Consider the following 27,813-nt stretch of genomic DNA (forward strand, 5'->3'; position numbering starts at 1 on the left):
GCAGAGTTTCGGGAGGCCATGGAGCAGCACATCCCCATTCACGCGCTGCCCGAGGAGATTAGAAAGGTATGAAACAGTGGAAGTACAAAAAAGCCCAACATTTGGAGACCAGATACTACAGTAATTCAGCGATATTTCACTGGTCTTTGAACACTGGTACATTATCTGGTACGTTTTGGTCCTGGTTTTAGATTGTGTGTGTTCTAGGCTTCGTCATTATACATGAAGTGTAATTACATGCTAGTGCTATAGGAACACTGTAGAGGAACATACTCGTTCTGTAATGGTGGTGTCACTGGTAGGTGAGTTTCAAATTTTACCCCATACGGCATGTTTTGTTGCCGTAAGTTTGGAATGACTGCAGAGCATAACACGTAATTGTTCCAAAGGAGTGTCAATACAAATAGGAATAGAACATTGCCCTTCATCTTTTCTTGTGTCTTCTCTTTGTGTGTGAGGCTGTTCTTTTGTTTGAGAGACAGATCATTACCAATGTAACAATGCTGCTATTTATATGGGTTAACTTATGAGGAGGCTTTACATATGCAGTGATGCACACAAGCGGAACACGAGTCACTTTTTGTAACACTATGAAGTTTTTACTTTGGCAATAAAACACCCTGCTGTCCTCATTTTGGTATGCGTCTAATAATCAAGTAATTTAAAAGTTTTATGAGCTCAGGACAAAGCCTGGAGAAATTCTCCCTGGAATAGTCCAGGAAACTCTTGAGACAATTTCTGAGGCATCAATGATGATTTCTCAGAATTCAAAGATGGGTAAGATAGCCAAACCAAGGCAAAAAGGAATACTTCCCCTTAAAGAAGGGGAGGGGAAGAACCTGGGAAATTTGCAGACTTATTAGCAGCTGTTTTGGTAGCAGGAAAGATACCAGACAAGTTTGTTTATTTAAAAATTATTTTGCAATCATCAACAGGATAAGGTGGTTAGCAAAAATCAGTGCAAGTTTCTCAGAAAAACAGTTGTGCCAAATTGTTGGATGAAGTACATCAGGGAATTGTTGTTGATCTAGTACTGGTTAATATTTCCATTAATGACTTGAGGCCGTAGTCTGGTGGCGCTTCAGCTGCCTGTCTTTCATCTGGATCAGTTCCTGATCTGTGCGCTACACGTATGCTAGCACAAGGAGGAAGCAGGTGTGAGTGCAGGCACAAATAGGGAACAGAAAGGGAGTGACATTATTTCTTTCAGTAGGAGTGTCAGTGTCGTCTGTTTTTCATTGAGCTAGGATCTTAGATTACAATAAGAAATACACTGATGCCAGTCTGGGAGGGGTTGTGAGCACTCTGGGAACAGCATTAAACTTAGTATTTTTAGTAAGAATAAGAATATTTTAAAGGAGTAAGTCCAGTGCATCAATACAAAATACATAGTAACTGATTAAGCTTCCTTGTTACTTGCCAGACCTAACACTGAGGTCTATAATCAGGTAATAAGCAGAATAATATTAACAAAGTGATGTTACAAAGAATGCAAGTATTAAATGTATTAGTTTAATTGCATGTAAAACTTGGCCCATTATTCCTCTGTTCAGGGCTGTTGAGGTATCAGTTCTGAGCTGCAGGCTTTAAGAAAAATAATGCGACTGATGGAAATCTAGAAAAATGCAAAAATAGTAAAGAGCTTAAAAATCCTGTTGTTCTGTGAAAGGGTAATAGAGCTGGGTTCTATTTCTAGAAAATATGTGAGGGCACAGTAACAGTATTCACACGTGTAAGAAGATGGTGGTTGTCTTCATCTCCAGCTGCAAATTAATCTTATCCTCACCTTTCTGGACTTGCTTTGGTTGAATGTTATGGAACTCTAGATGTAGGGGTAGCTGAGCACTGGAGCAGCACACCGAGGGGAGTTGTGGAATTCCTCCAGTGGTACTGGGGGGACAAGTAAGGCAAGCTTTTACTTTGGAGTGGAGCACTGGGCAGATCTTCCAGTTCTGCAGTACACCTTTAACAAAAAGATCTATATGCAGAATCCACATCAGTACTTCTAGATATATACATGAATAGGCTTATGTTCCAGTCCCATCCTACCCTGTCACCTCAATGTGATATATGTGAGCTCTAAGGCAACGACAGCCCAAGATTTTGGGATCGGTTAAGTGTCAGGGTTTTACATATCCTTTGCTATTTGTCTCTTCACTCAGCTGACTTGCATTGTAGTTGCAGTATAGTTACAAGATACAGAGCTTGATTACAAGTCATTCTCACAATTTCCTGTCTTGTATTTCCTACCTTTTATGTACACGTGTTCTTATTCCCTTCACATTCTCTGCTTCTTGGATTTTATAGCATCTCTTTTGGAATCTTTCTTTTACATTGCTCCTAACGTACGCAGAACGTGTGCCAGCTGTAGATTGCTCTGCCAAACTGAGCACATGCTCCCAACATGCAGCTTGCAGGCCAAAGGAACATGTGTATCTGGAGGGAGTATGTTAAGCATTGTGATTTCAGCTGCAGAATGAAGAATATTCACTTGCTAGGTCCTGTTTTGAGTTGGTTTGCTGGATGTTGGGTTGTAGTGCTGACAATGGATCAAGCAGCTGTCTCAAAAGAAAGGATGCAGACCAGAGCTCTCATCATTCCTCTCCTGTGTGCGCCTAGTGGATGGAGCTTCACAAGCTTCTTATCAATACTTGGAGCAGTGACATAGCTGCCTCCAAAATTGCACTCTTCTAAAGGATAGTACGGAGAGGGAAAGGGGAAGGGAGCATCTTGTGCCAACCTGGAACAGATTGTTCTGCAGACTGTTCTACTGCTAGAGTCTGCCAGAGAGGAAGACCTGTTAAAGTAAAGCCATGGATGTCACGGCAGAAGTTGGTATAAACTGACCATTTGCAGACTGGGTCCAGTAGGTGTTGCCCACTATGTTTATTAAATTTTAAAGGAAGTTTTAATCTAGAGGGGAAGAGATTTCTTGGTATTTTGTTAATGAAATGATAGATGTGAAGGGACTTTGGTTCTTTGGGTTCTGATCAAACCTGGTTCTCTGGGTTCTCTGCCTTAGAGAGTCATGTAAGAATTTTACATGGCCCTGCTTTTCTCTTTGTCTCTCATTCCTTCTACTGCTCTCATACCTCTTTCACACAATATGCATTGCAAGATGGGTGCTAAATGGAAAAAAAAAATCAACAGGTAAATAAACATCCACATGTCCGTTATTAAAGCTTACAGGTTTTTTTTGTATTTATAGTTGCATACTTCTTAGGAACTAATTATTAGTAAAGATCTAAATCATGGTTTGTTTCTAAAAAAAAGAAAAAAACCCCAGAGTTGTGAATTTGCCTGTTAACAGTTTGGTTACCTCACTGAGCAACGTTTGTCAGTGTTAAAAGTCAGCAGGAGTTGGTTTTCCCTGCAAGTTTCGAGGGAAGCTATGCCACATGGAGCGGTGGTGACGGCAAATGTGGAGAACAGCTGCTGCTGTTTTGGCAGGAGACGTAGGAGACATATTCCCAGGAAGGAAATAACCATGTCAGTCAATGGCAAAGTCCAAGCCATCTGTGACAGTTCTTGGGGAGGGTATTCTCTGGTTCTAGCTTTATTTTAGGGACAGTTGTACACTTCTGGGAGGTGATGTTTGCAAACTTGGTGTGCCAGCCAGCAGGTGTTTTAGCTAAATGAGTGAGTTGGTTGGTCTGCCTCAGTAGAACCCTGTGTTTTCTTGTAAGTGTACTGTCACAGGACTGTAGAAAGAACTTTGCAGAGATTGCTGGCTTGTAATGCCTACTTTCTCATGTATTTACATGTCTTAAGGTTTATGCCATCAAACTCAGTCTGAGAGGTATCGTAGACCACCAAGTAGTAAAAAAAGAAGTTAGTGTTTCTTTACTCTGAAGTTATGGGTGTGTATTTTGGGGGAGTTCTCTTTTTGTTGTTTGGGGTCTTTTGGGGTTGGTTTGTTTTGGGATTTTTTTCCTCAAGAGAAAAGAACATTATCATATTGCACCTTGTTAGTTGTCTGTTGCTAGTGGTAGACAAATCTTTTACATGCTTGTGAACTTACTAAAGTTCTGTTTGTTTCAGCATTGTTGTTCATTTAATGTAAGTAGATGGGAACATGCAGTTTTGCCCTGAAGATCTTACTGAAGTGGGAAACAAAACAGCAGCCACCTACATAAGACAATAAAATGACACCCTGACGCCTCAAAGTACCAAACAAAAAGTTATATTTAATTTTATATTTTATTTGGCAAACAAATAACCTTTGCTTAGCATAAATCATAAAATTAATTGAGCACAAGATACCCTTACAGATTAGTAGTTCTCTCATCCTAGGAGCTTAAGAAAGCAAGCAGAGCAGGAACTTTGAAGCTGTGTTATACATCAGTACAGAACGTTCTGTGGTATCTGACTATCCACAAAACATCATGTACGTCACTAGTAGAAAATGGTTACTCATTAGATTTGCCATGTGTGCTATAAGTTGAGCACATTATGGTATCTTTATGAGCACATTATGTTATCTTTGATTTTTCTTGCTGTCTTTGAACCTGGGGTTATTTTTTGTAACAGGTTCTTACATAGTTCCAGTTGTGTTAATTAGCTAAAGAATCTGTCCTGTCCACCAAAACTAGCTTTGTAGAAGGGAACAACATAGCTATGTATTTAGTACTTACAATATCAATATGGATTTAGCAGCAGGAGCATTTCCATTCGTGCCTTCCATATGAGCATGGTAGTATCTACATGCAGAATGGCAGGAGGTCTTTTCAGAGTCCTGTTGTCATGTACCTTATGAAATCTTCTTAAGATGATGTTCATGAGTTGCCCCTATGCCCACTGAGATTTTCAGCATTTGGCTGTAGAATTTTTAACTTTTAGATTTCATTGGGATGACAAGCTTTGGCTATGTGAATGTTCTGAGTGGCTGTAATATACTTTGGAAATGTTAGAAAATATCTGCTTGTTTTTGGTATAAGCCCATGTTACAGACTAAAGAGATGAAAAGCTCTCAACAGTGAACTGGTTTTGGCTATGTGAATGTTCTGAGTGGCTGTAATATGCTTTGGAAATGTTAGAAAATATCTGCTTATTTTTGGTATAAGCCCACGTTACAGACTAAAGAGATGAAAAGCTCTCAACAGTGAACTGGTTAGCCACGGACCCATAGCTGATTTGGGAAAACCAGTTCCCAGACAGTAAAGGCAGCTGCTTTGTTACCACTGTGCATGGCGGTATCAGAGGATTTGTGAAAGCAGATCTTCTGAACTTGGGTAATGGTCTTCCGTTCCTAATGTGAGAATTCTGGAGTCGCTGATGGTCACCTAGGGCAGCAAAGGATTTTGATCTCTTGCTATACTAATAAGGCTAGGGCTGTGTTCACTGTATTCAAGCTTTTCGTATAAGGTTAGGGCTGTATTCACTATATTCAGGCTTTTCTGTACTCTTTCTGCAACTGGCGTCCAAGTATGCTGCTAGGAATTGGAGGGATTGCAGTATCTCTTGCATCACAAGCAGTTGGGTTGTAGCTAGGAGGGGCTTCCCAACTGTTGCAACTACAGCTGCAAAAAGTCAGTATTGTCAGGCAAAGATATGGTTAACAATGGGCTAAATTATCTTTTGTCTGTGCAGGCATCTTTTTTTGCCATCTACTGCAGTTTAGTTTATAAGAACTCTCTGCTCTGTATTGCACTGGAGAGCTGGAGTGTGCCGTAACACATCCTGAAAGAGCTTATGAGTACCAGTAAGGTCTGCATGGCCTGTTGGACATGTGTTAGATATTTGCCCGGCTTGTGTGAGTATGTGCAGTTACTAGCAGTGCAACACAGTCTTTTACGATTCATTAGTCTGCTTTACTCACAGGCAGGAAAAAATTAAAGCTACCTGAAATCCTGTATTATTTCCTGTCGTGACAAACTGATTATTTCAGGGCATGTTTCGAATGAAACTTTAGAGAGCAGGACATTCTGTTTTTACTAGAAGCCTATTTCTACACTATTCATATGTATTCAAAGCAAGTACTGTGATTTTTATTTTGCAACTGCTATTTTATGGAAGTTGAGCAAATAATTATGTATGCAGCATGGCTTAGCATTACAATCTGTATTACTTTCTGACTAGATGCTGACTGAAAACTTGACTCACAATAAACTTTTTTGAAGAAGTGAAGTTTCTACTGAGACTCTTAAAAATCGTTCTTTGAATAATAAAAAAGATCAATTTCAATCAAATAAATCTTCAGTTTTGCATATACAGCAGAAGACTCTATTTTCTGCCTAGAATATCAGTTGTGTGGTTTGAGTAATGACTTGTTTTTGTGTAATAGGGCTAGTTCATCAGGAGAGGGACAAACAGCGTGAGAGAAATGAAAATAGTATGAGAGAGGAGGAGTAAAATAAAAAGAAATTAGATTCAGATAATAAGGTAGAATCAAGTAGAGGTAGAATAAACCAATCAATATACAGAAATATTTAAGAGCACCCAGCTGCAGCGTAAGGATTTATTTCTTTTTCTTGAGTTTTATGTATTGTTTTGCTACAAGTGTAGTTTGGACAAATACAGGGGTTTTTGTTATTTGTCCAGTCCTTGCTAAAGCAGTCTCAGTCCTGACAGATCAACTGGGGAGGGAGCAAGAGCTGTTATTACTGCGTTATGTGCTTGAGGAGCACTGCGTGCTCCTTGAGGAGCAAAGAGGATGGTGAGTGCTGCAGTTCCCTTAGGCTCTCCCTCCCCTGCACTGTAAAATTAATGTACAAGGAGTACGTCTGTGCTCATGGCTCTGTGTTTTTATTTCAGCAATGCACAGAAACATATTCAAAGCTTTTTAAAAGAATCTCATTAATTGGAGGCTTATGTTCTGGCTTTTAAGAGTCATTGCTATTTATTAGCTGCTTGTAACAGACTATTTCTAGCATAAGTGATCCATATGCTGGATGTTGTAATACCAAAACACTGCTAAGTGAGAAAGTAGATTATTTTTCTTTTAACAAGAATTTAGCTCTTCATCATGGTAATTTTTGCAGGTGGAATCTGAAATATCAGAGGAGAAGAATAGTAGTGCACAAGCTGACGCTCCTGTAGTTATTTGGTCAAGTTGAAATTATATAAATTCCTGTCTTGTCATTCAAAAGGCTAAAAATGGTCCAGACCACCAAAGTGATTTTTTTCTTTTTTGCCCATATAACTTGTGCTCTACAGATGCTTACGGTACTGAGTCAGACAGATGTAATTTGAGTGAGTATCCATCTTGGCCCAGTTCTCCACTTGCTCTTGGTAGCTAAAGAAATGTAACCATGGAGTAATATTAGTTCTTCCAAAACCAAATGCAGCTCTGAGTTGAAACTACTCCCACAGATGCTGTAGTGGAACAGCTGCTGGAATATCACAGCTAGAAATGCTACCTTGCAATATGGTTTGTTCGGGACATAGTTCTTGTCCTTTCTTTATAGCATCTGGCATAATGTGTATCAGAACTGTAGCTCAAAATCTTATGGATCAAATATCTTCCTAGTTCAAGCACTTTGTCCTCAGTAAGTTTGTTTTTCTTTTTATGTTGTTATCATGCATGCAGTACTGTTGTGCTAACGCAAATAGCAGGGTTTTTCTAGTATCCCTCTGTTGCCTTTTAAAGTCCTGTTTGCCCTGAGTTTCCCTGTCCAGGCTGACCAAAACCACAATACTAAAATTACCTTGTGTTTGGTTTTTTTTATTCCTAATTGATTTTTTTGTATTCACTGCTTATTCTCACTGCTAAGGACATACACAGTGCCCTTTCTAGTTAGAGCGCTGATAGTTTCCTTTTCTATTCCTTGCAAACTCTGCTTTTCCCCTGATTTTTTTCTGCTTTGCATTTGAGAAGATGACGACAGTCTTTTGATCAAATGTAAATAGTGAAATATGGAATCTGAAAACATAAGTCATTGTGTATGTAATACACATTCTTAGCGGTTACTCAGTGATAATATTATTCCAGAAAAGGTAGCTTTGTAAGCATAAGAACTAATGAAAATTTGATTTCTACAGACTTTTGTGTAATGGTTGATCAACTTTGGTGTCTAAGATACAAGGTCTAATGGAATCTTTTCTCCTGGACAGACCATTCATAAGGCACTCTCCTATATGGATTATCTGATAAGGACTGCGCTTACACTCCAGAGTTTTTTTCAGCAGGGAACTTACGAAGTCTTTATTGCTTACCTGGTTGTCTAAAACTTTTAGACACTTAAATATTTCTGCCCTCAGTGTCAGAATTGGTTATAAATGACCAAACATTCTGGTTCACAAACTATGGAAGGGTGACAATAGAGAAATACACACATAGATGAAGTAATGTATTTCTCTTGGAAACTGTGCAAAACCCAAAAACATTTAATTTGTAAGTAGTCTTCAAAGCTATAAAATGCTTTCTGGCTCTGACCTTTAAATTGGTGTAGCCCTAAGATAGCTTTGTCATTATTTTGGCTGAATGAAATCAGCATCTACAGCTTGACAGCATTTCTCTGTACCAGTCTGTGTGAAGCTTCAGTAACTTCTGAAAAATGTCCAACCAGCTTGGGAATTTCAGGAGATATTTTGAGTATCAATGAGGAGAACTCGGGTTGTGATGTTGACAATGCAAGGGAAAGGGGGGAAGAAAAAAAGAAAAAGAAAAAAAGAGAAAGACCTGCTTGTCATTTGACCACTATGGGCATGAGAGAGGAATCTTGGATTTAGGATGAGAATTCAGATTAGTACGGCCCTTGCTCTAACCAGTTCAGGCCTTGCTCTTTGGAGCTATTCACTTTCAACTGGGTCCTGTTAATTTTCTAGGCATATTGGGCATACGTGTGCTGGATTTAAATTAGTTAGCTTGCTTATTGGTGTTAATCTACTGCAGCATGGAATTTAGTTTGGGATAGCTTGCCTGTTGAGCATCACCCAACCCATGCCAAATTCATTACTGGTACTAGGAACCACTTACACTACAGGTAGATATTTTAAAACTAGTTCAATCTATATACAGAATATTGCAGTGGTTGCAGGATAATTCTGCATGTAGAGAAGCAAGGTTCTGATTAAAAGACAGAACTTTCTTTCCTTACTGCAGTAATATAAAGCCCTCGGGTTTTCCTGTGATTTTTTGACTATGTAGCAAATACTTTAAAAATCCAACTTGATCAGAAGTCCTTTCAAGTTTTTACTTCACCTGAGGAATGGACGTGAAGAAGAATGGGACCTATTTCCCGCTACGTCCAGATAGGTAATATTTATTGTCCTATGACTTCATTTATTTTTAAGTTCAGTAACAAAATTGAATTTGAAAACTAAAAAGTTTTAGTACTTGCATAAAACATTTTAAGTTCAGGACCCCAATTGTTTTGTTTTTAATCCTAGTACCCAGTGAAATTTCTATAACTGTTTATTTGAAAGACAGCAGTGGTGGTGCTGCACGAGAGCACAATGTTCTTTTTGGGATAAGAGCCCCCCTCCTGTGCTCCATATAACAGCTCATTTTGTCCTTTTTCGATATAGTAATTTTAGTGCTTTGGAACTTTATGGTAGTTATTCTGAATAACAGTTTCATATTTCCAAGCACAGTTTGCAGCTGCCAGGAAAAATAAACTTGCATTTTCAGCTCATTCAAAGCAACTGTAACTAGGGGTATTTTAAACTGGGGCAAAACTAAGAAATTGGAAAATAAAGCTTGGCCTGGTACTTCTAGAGCATCCAGAAAGATCATTTTTATCAAGATATATTTAAAGTGCTAACGATTATTGAATCATGGGATAATGAGTCTTTAATTTATGATTTTTGAAAGCTGTTTTCTTTCTTCTAAGTATGATTTCTTTGAATTTATCCCAATGTCTCAAAATGACTTTTTTTTTCTTCTTCTGTAACACAAGGGATTCTTACATTTTTTGACTTAAACTGTTTGCAGTTTTCCAGCTTTCTGATTTTCATAAGTTGTTGTGTGAAAATCCTTGTAACAGTTGATAATTGCAAGAAAGATTAAAGTGTATTTTAAGCTCTCAGTACACAAACACACAACTGCTTTTCCAGCTGCCACCTATTTTCCATCTTTCATGTCTCCAAGCTTACCAATACCTTTCTATGTTTGTTGCATTGAGGTTGTCTCTTTAGCTGTATTATGGGTGTCCTCTGATCTAGTCTTAATTCTAACCATCTCCTCTCAAATGCATTTATGCTGTGACCCAAGAACAGGGTAAAACCTGTCATGTTCAGGGACCTGTGATCTGTGCTGGTAAGCAGATGCTTACATGTCCCCTTCTGAAGTATCAGACCCTCTTGGGTTGGTCTGGCTGATTCATTTACTCGAGATCCATTTCTTGTGCGGCTTCAGTTCTGCATCACTTGTAAACTGAGCGTTTTTTTCTGGCAGTGAAAATGATTAAAATACACAGGAATAACTGATACACTGAGTAATAAGTACATATCAAAGTTAGAGCACGTCTATTTGTTCATATTTATGAAGCCTTGCTTACTGCGAAGTTTAGTAATTTGATCACTTACAAAAGTATGTTTCTCAATTTAAGAAATGGTCTTTCAATTAGATGCGTATTACGTACTCTGTATTTTTTTTAATCAGTGATGAATACTTCATACCTAGTAAATGGGTTACATTTTCCACAACACTCAAGTGCCATGGACACTACATCATAATAATTAGTCCCTTACTCATTTGAATTATTTTTGTAAAGATTGCTGGATTACATCATTCTGTTCACTTTCCACTTCTCATCTTGCCTACTTCAATTGGCTATGAGTTGTCAAAAAACCACAGTAAATAACGTCTTTCTTTGTAACTTTGATAACTTTGTAAACCACAGCATTTTATTTTAAATTAATACATCAAACATAATTCAGAGGTACTTCAGTTTAGAATTCCAGTGGGAGTTCCCACATAGTAAATTGCATAGTTGATATATCTTGTGAAGTTTCCAGTAAGTGAAAGTACTGCTATAGCTTGATTTCATTTTGCTAATGTAGAATTTTGTCTTTATTATTTGTTAAAGCAGTAACATCATCTGATCATAAATGCTCCAGAGCAGTAAACGGTTTAAACTATTCAGATTTATTATTATTACTCAGAGTCATTCAGGGTTTTTTTTGTTCAACTTGTTTCTTACAAACAATCTTACAATTTTATCTTTTTCTAGATGTCCCGGGATGAGACAGTGTGTAAATACTGTGGAGTCAGCTATTTGATACTTCATGAATTTAAGTTGATGGAAGAAAAAGTAAAAGCAATGGAAAAGGAGATTAAATTTTATGAAGGAAGTATAGAACGGGAAAAAGGACTTCAAGCAGAATTGCAGACTCTTTACCAAGACCTTGAACACTATCGAGCTGACAGCGAATCAAAAACAGAAAGGTCAGAGCATATTATCTAGTCTGATGTTATTCTTGTCTATGTGTATTAGGTAATTTCATTCCAAAGAAGTTTAAAATACAAATAAGATTTGTCTTTCTTTTATCAGATGTAACATATATACTGTAATACTTAATTTAAATCATCTTTCATAGTATTCTTCGGAAGCAAGTTTTAAATTCCTTAATAGTTTAGAAACAGTCAATATATTTAAAGTGAAAGAAAGGCCAGAAGGCATTTTGGAGGTATTTCCCTTGCACACACTCCCAAAGGGAAATGATCAAATATTTCATCTTATCATTTTGTAATAAAATTGTAATATTTTAAATGAAATTCCACAGCATTGGGAGTTTCACAGTTCTGAAATTTTTACTTATTGTCTCATAGTAATATGGTAAAGAATTACCAGCATTCTTACCCTGACAAGCTTGCAGTTCACTCTCTGAACGGATGATACAGACTACTAAAGCAATTATGAAAATCTTGGGTACTGCTTGTGGCATTGTTCCTCAGAAATGGGAGTTTGCAAATGCTTACTGGCAGATATGTAAAGGTCCCAGTTAAAGGGGGAGTTTTGTACTCTTGAGAACTCCAGTAGTTAACAATAGACCTCAGAGCCGCGTTTATATTTTTAGGGCACAATGATTAGAACCTTCAAGTGTGTTCTCCTTCAGCTCATACTTACAGGCTTTTGTTGTGTCCTACTTCTTTATCACATCACGATAACTTTAAACTTAGAACAGGAAGTCATACTTTGAAAATATTTGTCCTTTTGATGGGCCTACAGCACAGCTTTGGTTCCTAAACCTTCAGATTGGTACACCAAATATGAAAGTTCGTTTTAGGGTAGACATGAGAAAACAGAGCATAAAAGGAAAGTTTTCAAAGGCTTTTTTCCCCTCTGCCCGCCCTTCATTCATTATTTCTAATGTTTTTCCTATTCTTTGGGTTTGCAGTAAAGGGTGCAAAGGTAGCTATACCCAAACTAGCTTTAAAATACATGTCTGATTCATGTACTGTAAGTGGCGTTACTGAGGCAGTCCAGACAGCAGCAGTGGCTGCAGAACCTAGTGTCCACCTGTGTTAGGTTTTGTGCCACCATAATTAGAGTGCCATCAGGTTCTCAACCATGAACTTCAGGCTAGCTTGTTAGCTTTGATTTGTCCATCCTCAGCGGTTATTTGTAATGTATAAAGAACTTGGACTGAGAGGGAAATTGTTGTAGTCAATATGAACTTTCAATGATATAATTAGCATTATGGGTGGTTTTTTTAGTCTTATTTTTGCCATAGGATTTCTGAACTGATATTTCTGGTTCTTAATTAACCTGCTGTTGCTTTTATGTTGTTTTATGACACCATGACAATATAACAAATTTCATAATAACAAATTGTATCTTTTCTGCACTGTTCTGTGAAAGAAATACAAGTGTTTTGGCCTCTTCCAGACTTGAAGCTCTGAAGAACTGCCCTTCCTTGTTTTCCTCTTGTCTTCTACTCTTCATAGTCAGATTTAACATGGATACTATCTGCTGGTTTTCTGTATCCTAATTTTCTATCCTCATATTTTGGAATCTATTGTTATAGTCCACTGATTGTTTACAGTAGGACTATAAACATTGATATTTATAGTTAGCTAATAAAAGATATTTTATAAAAATGCAGTTGCTAAAGTTGACTACTGATAGAATAATGTGGTACAAACAAGGATATCAGAAAATTCTTGGTAATTTCTTGCTCATCTGAATAAAACTGTTTGTTGGAAGGTTTTTGTAAAAATGAGATTATAATTTTAACTATCAGCTCAGTCATTTTGATTCTAAAGACCCCCAATAGGGGTGTTTCTTGCATGACTGACTCATACCTAGTAGCAAGTGATCTAGAACTGGTAACATGGGGCATTTTGAGTATTAAGGTGCTCCCAAAAGATTGGGCTGGAATGCTTTGGAAACTCTACAGAAGAAACAACTACAGCTTGTCTACAGGTGAAGCACTGAAATCTATTTACTTTTTTTTTTTTGCGAATCACTCAAATATTGTTAAGAATTTAACATTACTATTAATGGATTTAGTTAGGCTTGTGTTTGGTAATATTACTAGTAAAAGATTCATTTTAAAACACAAGTTCACACAAAGTTGAACAAAATGCATATATCTTGTAGATCACTCTACTCTTACTGTTTCTTGCAATATTTTTTTCATTTGAACTGAACTCCATCCACCCAATAGTCCATGTTTTCTTTGGTTTAACTTTTTTGGTTTTCTTTGGTTCATAATTTTGAAGAGTGCATTTGCTCCTTGTTCCTTTAACGGCTCTGGATGGCAGTTATGGTGGCAATATTCAGTGTGTTAGCAATTGCAGTGACAGCACATACTTCTTGTTGAGGATCATTTGCCAGAGGTAAACTTAAAATTTTCTTTTAGCTGACTTTTTGTAGTAAAGCTGGAACAGTTAATAAAAATTTTATCTCTGCATTTTTTTCCCCTAAGGCTCGACTTGATTTAAAGCCTGCTGAAATCAAGTGGAATACTTTCAGTAGGCTTTCATTCAGGCCATAAATCAACTATTGTGTCTTGTTAAGTAACTTGTCTAAATATTCCTTATCTCCTCTTTACTATCCTGGACCTCTCTTGTTACCTTGTGCTGTTGGCATAAACTAACTATTCAACATACTATCTTCTGGTTCTTGCAAGGTTGACAAATCATTCTTCTCAAACTGCAAATGTTTATCAGAAGCCAAATATGCCTTTTTCTTAGTCTCTGGTAGACCAAGAGATTTAATCTTTCTTGTTAGTTGCAGACTCTTTCATTTTTGTATTCCTTTTAGGTTAAAGTATTGCTATTGTTTGTATCTGTGGTTAACCTTGAAAGCCACCTGGGAACCTGAGTTTTTGCAGAAATTAGCTACCTACCCTTTGGGATCTTGTCAGAAGAAGGGGAACTAACCATCATGCAGTTAACTATACTGATTAGATTTAGCTATTCAAGTGTTATTCTTATTCCGTGTTAAAATCGCTTTAATTCCAGAATACTTGCATGAGAGCTATTCCTGAAGGGCTGTGGCTAGCTTGAAATAACAATGCCAGTTGATACACGTGCCGACTGTGTAGGCTGTGCACTGGTACTGCATTGTGCTCTGCACCGCTCGCTCTTCTTCTACGAGATACTGGCTTGGTTAAGCTGAAACACTGGTGTGTTGTTTGACTAACCGTTTTTGGTCTGTTACCTATTTAAACATGTTAGTAACAGGCACTTTCATTGGGGGCTTACTTCTCTAATGCATTGGAGATAAAAGTATGATTGGATTTAGCCATGTGGGACCCCCCCGGATTCCTGGAGTCCCTAGAGCTGAGCTCATTAACAGGTTTTCTCTGGCAGTGTCTTTTGACATTTGTGACACTGTATGTGACACTGTATTTGTGGTGTGAATTTTGATAATTCTCGCAACATCCAATATAAGAAATGTAAAATAGATTTAAATACTAAAGATGCTTTTTAAAGATATAGTAGTGCTGAATATCATGAGCATGACAGGGAGAAAAAAAACTTCTGTGATGTTTAGACATGTGAAGACGTATATAGATACCACTTACCGAGTCCTGTGTCAAAGATCCCTTGTAAATAGATTCCTGAAAACTTTTTTACAAATCTAGCAGGAGGGGTTACTTATTGGTTACTACCATGAGACTTATGCTCCTGAGTCATGCATGTAGATGTTGAAAATTTTATCCATAAATAATAAAATCTTAAAAATAATGTAAACCTAACATTTTAACTTGTGGAAACGGTGTTTTTCCATATTTTTGCTTTTTTGTGTGTGTTTTCTTGAGTTTGTTAGTTCCTACCACAATGGCAAAACTTAATACTATGGAAAATGCTTTGTTGTTGAATTTGCCTAAAATAAATCTTCCTTTTTGCAACATGATTGCTAAGGAAAGCAACAGCAACTGGCTTGGTGAAGTCTAAACTTGTAGTAAAACACTAAAGTGACTGGGCAGTGATAACAGCACACTGCTCTACCCTTAGCTACCAACCTACACAGCAGTTTGGTAGAAATGACGTGTGGTTTCTTGTCCTAGGAGACTGAAAAGACTGGAACTGGGGAGTGGTACATGCTTTAAGAACTGTGTCACCATTTTAAAAATAGGTTTTGAAGGGAAAGAACACAAGGCAAAAAGGTCATTTTATTTTTTTTCTTTTTTTTTTTTCTTTTTAATATGACTATTCCTGTAGAAGATTTAGTGATAAAGTAGAATTGAGTTGGTGTAAAAAATTGCTGAGAGCCAAATCTGGATAAAATAAACGAAGAGGTAAAGAACTAACCTCTCCTTTTCTGAGTGTGGTTTAGGGCATACAGTTGGTTATTCTTATTGTATACCATCATATGTAGATAACTTGGGAGATTGCATGTCTTTTGACTATTTTAGAAAGCATGACTGATGAACAAAACATAACCACTGCAGCACTGTAATGTATTTTCAGAATTATATTGGTGTATCATCTAACACATAAGAAGAAATCAGTTCATAAAGTAGTAAATGAGTGTTCTTCATCATGCTACAGATGGTCTGTGCGAGTCTCAGGTGTGTGCTCCTTTGGCAGCTGCTTGGAAAAGTAGATGCAACAAGCTGCCAAGAGCTATCAGCTGGGCATGGGATTCAGTGAGTCCCTGGGTTTTGCACTCATCATTTCCCAGCAAAGGGAAATAATGTAGTGGTTTTTCATTGTAGGGAGAATATAGAGCACATAAGTGCTGGAATTTTTCTGAACTCTTTATGCATTTAATTCTACTTTTAGGTAGCTCAAGTTTCATTGTTTAGAAGTGCACAAGAGCTAGTTTTGTACTTGGAAGCGTGAGTTTTCTGGAGAGAGGATATGAAGTTTACTAAGAAATAGTGCCTTCAGCTTTTTTATTGAATCTGTTTTGTAAATAACATAACAGTACGTACTTCTCTAATTAGCTACATGATAATTTCAGGGTGTACTTATTAACCAGGAAAAAGCAGAGTTTTGTATAATGCCAAAGTGTGTTAATATGTTCTTTTTAATAGTTGCAAACTGATCTGTATATTTTGCCCTGATGGTGTCATTATGATGACTCGGATATGGCTCAGGCTTGTGCAGAAAGCCAGCAAAAGGCCTAATAGAGTTTGTGGGACCCAGGTCCTGTGTTCACCCTCTGTACAGCAGTGAACTTCACTTCTTAAAAAAAAAAAATCACTGACAAATCTTGTCACAGTCTCAGAAAGCCAATCAGCACAGTGCCTTGGGGAAATAATCTCTCGCTGTTAGATTCTTATGTAAAGTATGTTGAAGCCAGTGTCTTCCCAGTAGGATACATGCTTTTCGCTACTGACGAGCGGTAGCTCAGTCCCACTCTTGATGTGTTAAAATGGTGGTGGTTCTAGTTTTGACAAGGTTTTTTCTGTTAATATGATTAAGTGCCAAGATTGATTATTAATAAGCAGACAAATTTGTTCACAGAGATAGTTCAGAAGAGTGATTCATGAGGTGCAAAACTCTGCAATAATGCTCAACCTTCTCCCAAATTACTGATAAAATGAACTTTCTTCTGGTGAAACAAAATTCCTTATCTGGAAGGGGCTGAAACAGCAGTCAGTGGAAAATGCAAAAGGCAACAGGAAATCTGCATTTTGGCTCCCATGCATACTTTTCATGTATATTTCATTAAAAATATTTTCATATTGAATAGGTAAAATTAAAATTTAAAGTTACATTTAAAAAATTACCACAGGTTTTGGCATCTGAGAATGGTGCCCCATAATGCAAAAATGGCCTTGAGAGGTGTTTACTGACAAGGAAGCTCCAGTAAAGATTCTGCATAAGTCTGCGTGTGCCACCACGAATGGCTAACTTTTCTCAGGAAAGTAAAAGTAGTTCATCTCCCTCAGTGCAGGTTTTTGTGTTAGGCACGTATTTTCAGTTCTTCCTCTGCTTATTGTTTGAACAGTTTATATGCTACACTTCTCTGTTATACCCTTGCGTGGTTCCAACACTAAGTCCCTGCACAGCATCACGTACAATGGCAAAGGCCATATTTACCCATTTACTAGGGAAAGGTCGTTGTATAACTTAACTCATTGTGGACGGCACAACTGCATATGAGAGATCAAAGTAATGCTTATATATTATTTTATTGTAACCTGGTAATGATATTCATAAATTGTCAGAGAATTGAATTTGTGTTTAATATCCTGTATTGCATGGTAGATGTAAGAAAATGGTTTGATGCACATTTGTTTAGGTTTTTTTCCTTTCCTCTAATGGATAGTCATTTATTTGTTCACACTATAAGCTCAAGTTAAAACTTTCAGTTGCTTGGGTATAGTGAGTTACTATCCATTTTGTGACCACTGGTTAAAAGCAAGAAAGCTTTTAATGACCCATCAAGAAGTTTTTAATAAAATAATTTTTCATGCCTCCATTTACCTCCACTTTATAATTTAAGGTGAGATTTGTAAGCTTAATCCGCAGCTGTAAAATTATTCTGGGCATAAGCGCAAAGCCTTAAACAGTTTCATTCAGTCCATACTCAGAGAGAATGTCTCGCTGAAATCCACAGAGGTTCTGCTTTATCTGCATTTATCTTTAGAAATGAAATTTGAAAGCTTTGTGGTTATTTGCTGAAGAAGGTTAATGTATTGTGTGCATGTGCGTACAGGACAAGGTGTTATGTTCTGGAGTTCTCTATGGCCACAGAGCAATGAAACTTGGATGGGACCAGAGGGAGAACACAGGCTAATCCTTGAATACCGAGACACCTATTTTCTCTTCTGTTTTTGACTTCCTCTTGCACTTGACTCTGCTTTTAAGACTGCAAAATGGGAAGGTGGCTACCCAGAGAAAAATGTGGGGTAAGCTCTTTTGACATGGCTGTGTTCTGAAGGCTTCTCTTGTAAAGGGAAGAGGAGAGTATGGGATGGATGAAGGTCACTTGCTACTCTAGATCACTGGGCTCGGTGGATTTGGAGGTCAGGGAGCCTCTCATCAGAGGGAAGATACAGAAAAAGAGATTTCACATTTGGCAAGAAAGAAGTAGTGAAAAGATGGGTTTACTTGGATTGTAACTGTTTTAGAATTCGGGGGGAAAATTTAGTTTCCGCTTCCATTCAAAGATGTAATAATGTATGTAACAGAGTTGGCTTCATCAGCAAGACACTTGTCTAGTTTGAATAAAAATGACGTTTTTGAAACATTTTGGAAAAAAACGCATAAAATGAAATATATTTGTATTATGTTAGGGAAACACAATGTATTGTCGTACTTCATATAATATATGCTCTCTACTGTACCTGCAAATCTAGAAACTAAGATTATTTCTGCTTGGGAAGTATACTCAAACATACACCTTGGGAAACTTCTGTTTGAATTTGCTGGTGCAAATTTGTAATGTAAGTAAAAAGTCACCTATACATTTGCCTTGGCGTAATTTCTTTTTTTTTATGCAATTATCGAATTACTCATAACTGTAATCTCATTTTTTTTAACTGAATCAGTATAACTCCACTGACTTCTAAGAAGTTATTCCTGAGTTGCAGTGCTCTGACAGTATTGAGTATGACTGCTATGACTGAGATTGTGTAAATTGTAATGACTGTAGAAGAAATTGGTAGGTGGATTGGTAGCGCTGGGAAATTAAATCTTGGGTTTCTTCAAAAATAAATTTTGAAGTGGTTGTGACAAGGCAGTCATCTTTCTATCATTGTTTTCCAGACCTGTTCCAGAGATTTACCTTTGCTGGAGCAAAAATTATCCAAGCTGTCTTCACAATACATTTTATATTTCTGCTGAGATAATAAAGAAAGATAACAATTAATGCAAGTTTTGAAATGACTGTCAGCCTATATGAGACTTGATAGAGACTTTCACAAAAAGCCTCTTGATTGATTGTCAGAGATAATTTTCATTTGCTGTCAAATTGGGCCGTATGGTAACCTGCAATCAACAGGTGAATGATTCTGTAGTGGCACATGAAAACTATTAAATAGTCTTGTCTTAACTTGAATAGTCTGTGCTGAACAGAATATAAAAAAAGACAATTATGAAGAAGTTTGTGGATGATACGTGCAGTGAGTTTCAGACTGTGCGATTTTATACATATTCTATCCCAATTTATGAATGAATACTCAGCTTCTTCATAGGGATGCAAACTGACTTGTCTATTGGAAGGAATGCAACATGCTGAAATAAAAATGAGCAACTACTGGCTCTGAGCAGGTCCTAGAGTTTCATGGAGCTGAAAATACTGTAATGACACTTTTTTCATTGACAGTATGTTCCAGCCTCCTCTGTGCATACTGTCCCTGCTGACTCCAGGCAACTGGGGGTGCAATTGCTCATTCAAGCTTAGATGGGTCCTACTGAGACTTGTAAAGGGGCTGTGTACCATGTAGTCTGCAAAGATAGCGTTATTTCTTCAGATCTTAACTTCTGTGAAACGCAATGTCTTAAATTCGAACAACCATGGTAATTGCTCTTGTCATTACTTTTAGGACAATGAGTATATTTGCTGGCAAGAATCCCTTGCAACTACTTCTTTATTTTCTCATGCTATTCTTTTAGTTGTCAACACTAGTAGTTAACATGTTATAATTCAACTCCCACTCTGGGCATGCTTCCTCTGGTATTCACCAAGAAAGTATGCCGGCTACAAAGATAGGATGTTAATTTTCACAGTTCATGTGAACTACAGGACAGAGGACGAGATCACTATGTTCTCACAATTCTCTCTTCATGCCAGCATTTAATGATCCATTTAACTTTTTCCTTTGTGCTAAATATCACCAAAATAGCATGTTTATTTTTCTTCCTCCTTATGGCGATGATAGTAGACAGAGTGCAACTGTCTTGCCTTCTCCACCTGTTCTTTTGTGTGCGAATGACCAGAACATACTGCTAATGTCCCTTTGCAGTCTGAGGCTGCAATTCTGTGCTAACCTCATTATAGCAGATCTCTGGAATGGAAAGAAAACTGTACTTATTTGCAAGTTCCCTTTTTAAACAAAAAGATCTTCAAATACTGCCCATTCTGGAATGAGTAAGAATAGAAAATGAGCATCCAGTTTTCCATGGATCCCAAAGTTTTGATTTGCTATTGTTCAATGCTAACCACTGCTTTTTTTGCTCAGGGTATAGTTAACAGAATATATCATCTGCAAAAGTAGCATTGAATTTATGTGACTGTTAAGGGTATGGTCATTTCCTCATTAACCAGTGACACCAATCTGATTCTGCTCCCAAGTGCAATCAGACTTTATTCTCTCCCCTCCTGCCCTCCACCTCCCAAAAAATTTACAGGTAGGTATAGGTAAATTTTCCTAGCAAGGTAATGCCAGAAATTTCTTCAATTTTTTTATAACTTTTTTTTTTTTTTTTCAGTGATCACAGTTGAGCCCAAACAACTTGCTTTTTAACTACCAGATGTTCAGTTTTGGTTTTGGCAGAACTCTACAGATCCAAGTTTCTTTATCAGGACTAATATTTTTTTTAAATTTGCATTTTGGTGCAAATGTGTTACAGATGATCTATCTGGTAACAGTAACTAATGCACATTAATATTATGGCTAAATTTTTTTTTACTAAAAATCATTCTCATTTTCTTTTGCTTTTTAAAATGGAAGCAAAGGCTGATGTAATGCTTCTGCCATCCTTTGGTTTTGTAAAATATTGGTCGATGCAAATATTATTTATTTACTCATGACAATGAGTCACCAGTAGACAAATACATCATTTACTCTGCTTGCAGTAGGTTAACAGTAAGTGTTGAAAGCTTACAAAGGGACTGGTTTTTAACAGTTGCATATCATTGTAGTTGTACTTTCGGGGATAGAAGAATATATTAGAATGGTTCCCTACAGCTAACAGAAAAGAAAAAAGTTGTACTGTAAACTGGTGGTCTTGTGTAAAATGCTGAAAGTTGTCACCTGCACTGTAATTTAAAAATCCATTATGTGCTGTTGTGATGAAGCACACTCCATACCTAGGAGAAGGAAGCATGAAAAGACTTTTCAATCTACTCAAGGCAAATACTTACAGAGGGTGTTGTGACAGTGTCTCCTTCGATCCTCTTCTGTAAGATGATTGCTTGCAGGTGTCCTGAGGGGCATTAGGAGAGGGAGGGGAACCCGAGGAGAGCTGAGGCTTTGGCAGAAGCCTGACACCCAGCCAGGATTTGTCAGGTAGAGCCACCAAATCACAGCCTTTCCACTCTGTCTTGTGGGCAACAGTGTTCTGAGCCCAAAATCTGTTGGGTGTTTTTTTTTTCCTCAAAAGAAAGGCGGGAAGTAAAGAAAATAAATGCATGTTCTCTCTGGCATATTGTGGGTCAAGCTGTGAACATGGAAACCTAGCTCTAGTCCAAAACTTCCTGCTGTCTCCTTAAGTCTTCCTTAAGAAAAATGTGGGAAAATAATCTTACTACCTTGACATTTTTGATCATTTTGATGCTAATGTCATTGCCTGAGTACATAGAGGTAACATCTGGTGGAAACATTTTTTTGTGAAAAGTTGCTCTTTAGAATGCCATTGTCAAGCAACAGAGGCCTAAATTCCAGTTGATATAAAAATAATGGACAGGAATATATTTTACATGTGTATTTTTTGTTATTATTTGCTGAGCACCATTAATTAATTCAGCACTGCAGAAGTACAGTTTCATGAACATGAGTGTGAAACTCAGGGCAAAGGGAAATGAGAGTGACTAATTGGGATTAATTTTTGCAAATGTCTGAAATTAAGAAATAGATAAACAACCCGAATGGAAAAAAATTACGGTAACAGTAACCAAATATTTAGTATTTGCTGTTAGTTGACTTTAGACAATTTCTTTTTCAGCTTAGGTGAGCTCTCCATTACCCTTTCCTGCACGTCCTTGCAGTTGTGTGTAGAACCTACGCAGCTCTTTGTGGTACCTTACATCACCCTGCTGGGGCAGGGTACCTACCTTTTAGGTAGTAGCCCCTAACCTGGGTATCCAAGTTAAACTTTAAGCCGAGATTTTCATAATGGCATATGTTTTTTGGGGGATGAGTGAGTTCTGTGTTGCATCTGTGAATGAACACTGGATTCTTAAGATATTTATATAGCATTGCATATGAGCTTATATTGGACATATACATTTCCACATTATTTTACAAATGTATTATGAGTATTACTTTGAAAAAGTTGTTGAAGTGGCTCATACAATAGCCAGAAGATAAAATTCTCTCCATTTGGAGATCTGATACCTCAGTCTGAAATATGTGATTATCATCTTTGAAAAGACTTTCAGCATGTTTTTAATTTAAAGCTGAAACAAAAGTTAGAGGTTAGTTAGTAGTGCAAATAATATTTTCTGATTATTTTATTTACACCTATAGAATAAAAAACCTAATAGCGGAACTTAAAAACAAGCAAGATGAAATAAAAAATGTGAAAGAAGATTTGCAGTATTTCCAAGAGGAAAAGGAAACTGCCTATAAGCAATCACAAGTGCTCAGGTAAGAACCCAAAAAGAAATGTTGATGTTGTGCGCCCTGTGAACATGTACAGTCAGTTGAGAGGATTCAGTGGAGATGCAGGTGCAGGCAGGGACAATACTGTGAGTGAGAAGAGTGTTTATTGCTTTTCCAGAATATAGTGAGATGCTATAGTGTTAGCAAATGTAACTGGAAAATATCACGGTTGATTGCTGATGTTATTAGCAACAGGATAAGTTCTTCACAAATTTAAAAGTATTAATTAACACTTAAAAGCAAGTGCGTACCACTTGCTTGTAATGCATTGGAAATACAGTATTTCTTACATATATTGTTTATAAAGAGTCAGCATAAGCTTGGGCATACAGTCATTTAAACATGATTACTCTGATTTCTCAATAAAAAGTGATTGTACAATTGTCTGTACAATTTTCTTCATTTAGACATATAAGTTCTAAATCAATATTTAGAAGGGAGAAACTTATTATATATATATTAAATATACAGTATATTTCATACACTAAGTTATTGTAACCCAGTATAGTATAGATCATCATATAACAGAAAAATAGTTATCAAGTTTACTTTAGTTCCCAAGTTTACTAATAGTATTTTGTCATTTAAAAAAATGTATGTCTGGTATTATTTTTCTGTCTTGCAGAAATACATTGGAACACCATTGCTCAACTCTGAGCAAGGCCGTCTCACTGTTTCCTTTTATTAGAAGTGAACTAGACAGTCTTAAAGAAGTCATCTCCAGTAACCTAGAGAACTGGGCTGCCATGAAAGAAGAAATTTTTCTACAAATAAAAACTGTTAGCAAAGAAGCTTTGACAGGTAAATCATCTTGCACTAATTTTGGGCAAGATAAAATATTTTTTGGTAGTTGAGTGTAACACAGTAAATTAGAAGGTAAAATTAATTAGATAATTTCTAATTCTGACATTAACTTGTCCAGATCCAAAGTATTAGAAGACCCTATCTACTGCTGTGGCACCATGTGAACTGAGTTGAACTCAGTCCAGTTCCTATCGGATTAGTGTGCTTGGACCAATTGTTCAGTTAGCCAAGTCAGACTGAAATGGAAGTAATATAAATACGTACCATGATTTGAAACATAAATAATATATTTATGATCATATGATCCCATATACTGCATCAGTATACGGATATGATTGCAACACGAAGACTTGGAGATATTTTAATTTGCCGTGTGTCTCCTATTGCCAGTTTTTCACACATGCTCACATACCAACACAATACTATATGGCAATGGTATAATATCCTTTTGTGTAGCTGCTTGAGGGTCCTGCAGTGCTGCCTCCCCATCCCATGGGCAGGCTGCACCTCTTCCCTTGAGCAACCTACTGGTGTACACGTGTGGTTGCCTTGAATGCGTGAGCCACTGCATACAAGCAAACCTGCACTCAACATGTAGCAAGTACTTCCTCCTTCCGTTTCTGAATAAGAACAAGTAATACTCTAATATAGCTGCCTTTATCTGAGGGGTCTTTGGGATTGAAAGGGGCATGGAGCAGCCCATGGGCTGAGAATAATTCGCTTGGCCCACAGCCTGCTTCCTGCTCAAACAAGGGCAGCCTTCAGGAAAAGAGAAGCTGGGAGCAAGTCACAACCGATGGCTTGTTCACGAAGGTCGTGCCCAGCCCTCAGGCTGGCGGTTGGACTTGAAAACTCGGATTTATCCTTGAATACATTTTTTTCTCTGCATCAGTTAAGAGATTAGTTTTGCTGAAAAAAGAGTGCAGTACTGTAATTACAGACTGTACCATCCAGAGCATCCAAACAGCCCGTGTTGACTTTTGCAACTTTAGTGGTCTTTGGACATAATTTTCATATACATATTCCTTTCCTTATAGTTTTTTTTGTGCTCTGTGTGTATGAGTTGATGAACCACTATTTGCTCTGGAGGTTAGTTTTATTACAGTTATAAGGTAGCGAAGAAGTAGGTGAGCTGATGTCACGCTTTCAGTCCTTGTGAGAAGGAGTATAAGGGCATGGTGGGTGATGTGCATCTCCCAAATCACTCTGCTGGTGAAGCCGTGTGAACTCCAGTGCAAATTCACAGCTTAAGTGAAACCTGCATGCGTGGAGTATCTCAGAAAATATGTAGCTTCATTTTAAATAATAGCTCCCCAGTAGCCTGTGCTTCCTGTGAAATTAGAAGTAATTTTTAATGTTTTCAATGATTGCTTTGTTCAGACTGGGAAGAAATAAGTGGGGCAGCTGTGCCGCACGAGCAAGTAGGCACACATCCCACTGAGACAGTGCCTGGGTCCGAACAGAGAGTTCAGGGCGTCCTGAGCCCAGGCAGCAGAAAGCCCAGAAGGGAGGGCTCCTGCCTGCTGAAGATGAGCGTGACTGGAAAATCACTCTTTAGTATTCCGTTTTTGTAAGAACAATTAATTTAAATGTCAGTGTCAGTATCACACATTTTGATTCATGACTTCATCTCCTAATTAGACTGAGCACAGAAAGTATTGTATGTCCCTAAAGATTCCTCTCTTCCTGTGCTCATTCTCTGCCTACTTCTAGCTAATAAAGGGAATATGAGCATGCATTTCTGCAAACATCTTCAGGTTCAAAACGATTCATAACATTTTAAGGCTTCTTTTCTGGATTATCTCTTGTTTTATTTCTTGTAATACTGCAAATATATAGAATATTGAAGCGGAAGTGCAGCCGTTCAGGTTCTTTTAATAATTATACATACCATTATACACACTATGTATCCCCGACTGCATTCAACAATATCCCCTTGAGAACAGTGCCACAATGTGAATATAATATACATCCTTAAATCTAGCTTTCTAAATCAAAGCAATTTAGTCACACATAATTTTTTTTTTTGGCCTGTGAGTGCCATTCAAAAGCTTTTATGTTCTGTTTTATGAGTTGTTCATTATTAACATATGGTCACATATTAATATATAGTAATTTTTCATTTATTTTACCTTACTGTTTTTGCAGCAATATTTTTAGAACTTGTTTTCCATCCAGATTTTGAGAAGAAAAATGTTACATGAGGTGCTACTCTTTATGCCTAGACCAGTTTGCTTGGTTAGTTTGAAAACAGCTTATAAAACCCCTTGTATATGTACATTATTTAGCCTTGGTTAATTAATGGCAAATAGAAGGAAGTATAAGAACTTAAAATCTTTTGGTATTTACATCATTTAGTCTAACAATAAATTGATTTAAGTGTGGAGTAGTTGGGAAAGATTGTAGGTAATGAAAATATTTGCACCACAGAAAGAATTTAAAAGTTGCACGTGGGCAGCATATAAAACATATGTGATAGGTGACTTGACAAGAGAATTAGAGTTCATCTAACTTGAACATTGTCATTTTTAATGTAAATAAAAGTGATATAAGTTCTTTGGACAACTGAACACTTAAGGATGTAGTTGGAGCAGGCATAGAAAAGAATTGCAACTACTTTTGGAAATGTTCAAATGGACTCATCAAGGATAGCTGAACTCAGGAAAAAATATGAAAATGTAGGAGACCCACTGTACCTCACCCATGATTTACTTATTTACCTTGCAGTAAAAACTACCTGGGAGACTTCCTTGGGACTGCTGCTCTTCCATGTTGAAGAGCTGATAAAAGATAGTGACAAAGCCTATCTTTTATATAATGAAGATGCACTTTGTGATTAATTTAACAGCAGTAGTCACCTAAAGAGTGAGAAAATAAAATGTATTACATGTGCCCAAGCATCTTCTGAACCAAAAGTTTCAAATTGAGCCTTAGCAGAGGCTAACTCCTGTGATATCTTCTCAAATTAATTTAAAAATGAGTGTCGTGGTTTAACCCCAGCCAGCAACTAAGCCCCACACAGCCGCTCGCTCACTCCTCCCCGGTGGGATGGGGGAGAGAATCAGAAGGGTAATAGTGAGAAAACTCGTGGATTGAGATAAAAGTTTAATAGGGAAAGCAAAAGCCACGCACACAAGCAAAGCAAAACAAGGAGTTCATTCGCTACTTCCCACCGGCAGGCAGGTGTTCAGCCATCTCCGGGAAAGCAGGACTCCATCACATGTAACGGTGACTTGGGAAGACAAACACCATCACTCTGAACGTCCCCCCCTTCCTTCTTCTTCCCCCAGCTTTATATACTGAGCATGACATCATATGGTATGGAATACCGCATTGGCCAGTTGGGTCAGCTGTCCTGGCTGTGCTCCCTCCCAGCTTCTTGTGCACCCGGCCGAGCATGGGAAGCTGAAAAGTTCTTGACTGGTGTAAATACTACTTAGCAACAACTAAAACATCGATGTGTTATCAACATTATTCTCATACTAAATCCAAAACACAGCACTATACCAGCTACAGGAAGAAAATTAACTCTCTTCCAGCCGAAACCAGGACAATGAGTCTGCAATTGTTTTTGTATGTCAGCAATGGTTTGTGTATCTTCTTAAGATAAAAAGCTTGGATTCAAATATTTCTGTCACCTATTGTTTTTTTCATTTGGAATATATATGTGTATTTTAATTTGATTTTGAGATCTTAGAGGAAATACATATTATTGCTTTAGAATAAAATTTGTATTATTTGTCAATAATATGTGTTTGGCTAAGTACAAGTTATCTACGAAAAGAGATATTGCACAAGGCACTTCTTTTGGCCCTTTACATTCTCAGCAGAAGTGTTGCTAATGTACGTGGCTTACACTGATCCATCCCCAAACTAGGGTTACAGAATGCTGAAGTCCTGAGGTTGTAAATCAGGTGTAATACTTTTTAGTGAAGAAGGTAACTTTGACAACAATCTATATGATTTTTTTTCTTTCCTCTTCAGAAATACCCAAATTGAATCAAAGATTAGCAAAATCCCAGAGAGAGAATGAATGCCTCCAAGAAAAGGTGAAACACCTGACGCTGGTGGCCGACACAGTTGACCTGAAAAGTCAACAGCTTCAAACTTCACTTCAGCAAGGGAATGAGCTACAAAGTAGGTGCCGTGAACTACAAAAGGAAACATTAG

The 27,813-nt window shown here is 37.4% G+C and overlaps 1 protein-coding gene across 1 annotated transcript; it reads left to right on the top strand.

The window, feature by feature from the left end:
* Positions 1 to 18: 18 nt before the first annotated feature.
* Positions 19 to 27,813, top strand: LOC104070513 (the record flags this gene model as incomplete). Its single annotated transcript, XM_009584339.1, has 4 exons — positions 19 to 66; positions 11,115 to 11,329; positions 23,465 to 23,640; positions 27,628 to 27,813. Coding segments are annotated over exons 1-4 (625 nt in total), but the record flags the coding sequence as incomplete, so codon positions are not given.

This window comes from Fulmarus glacialis, unplaced genomic scaffold, assembly GCF_000690835.1.
Source record: "Fulmarus glacialis isolate BGI_N327 unplaced genomic scaffold, ASM69083v1 scaffold31448, whole genome shotgun sequence".
NCBI classification, from domain to species: Eukaryota; Metazoa; Chordata; class Aves; order Procellariiformes; family Procellariidae; genus Fulmarus; species Fulmarus glacialis.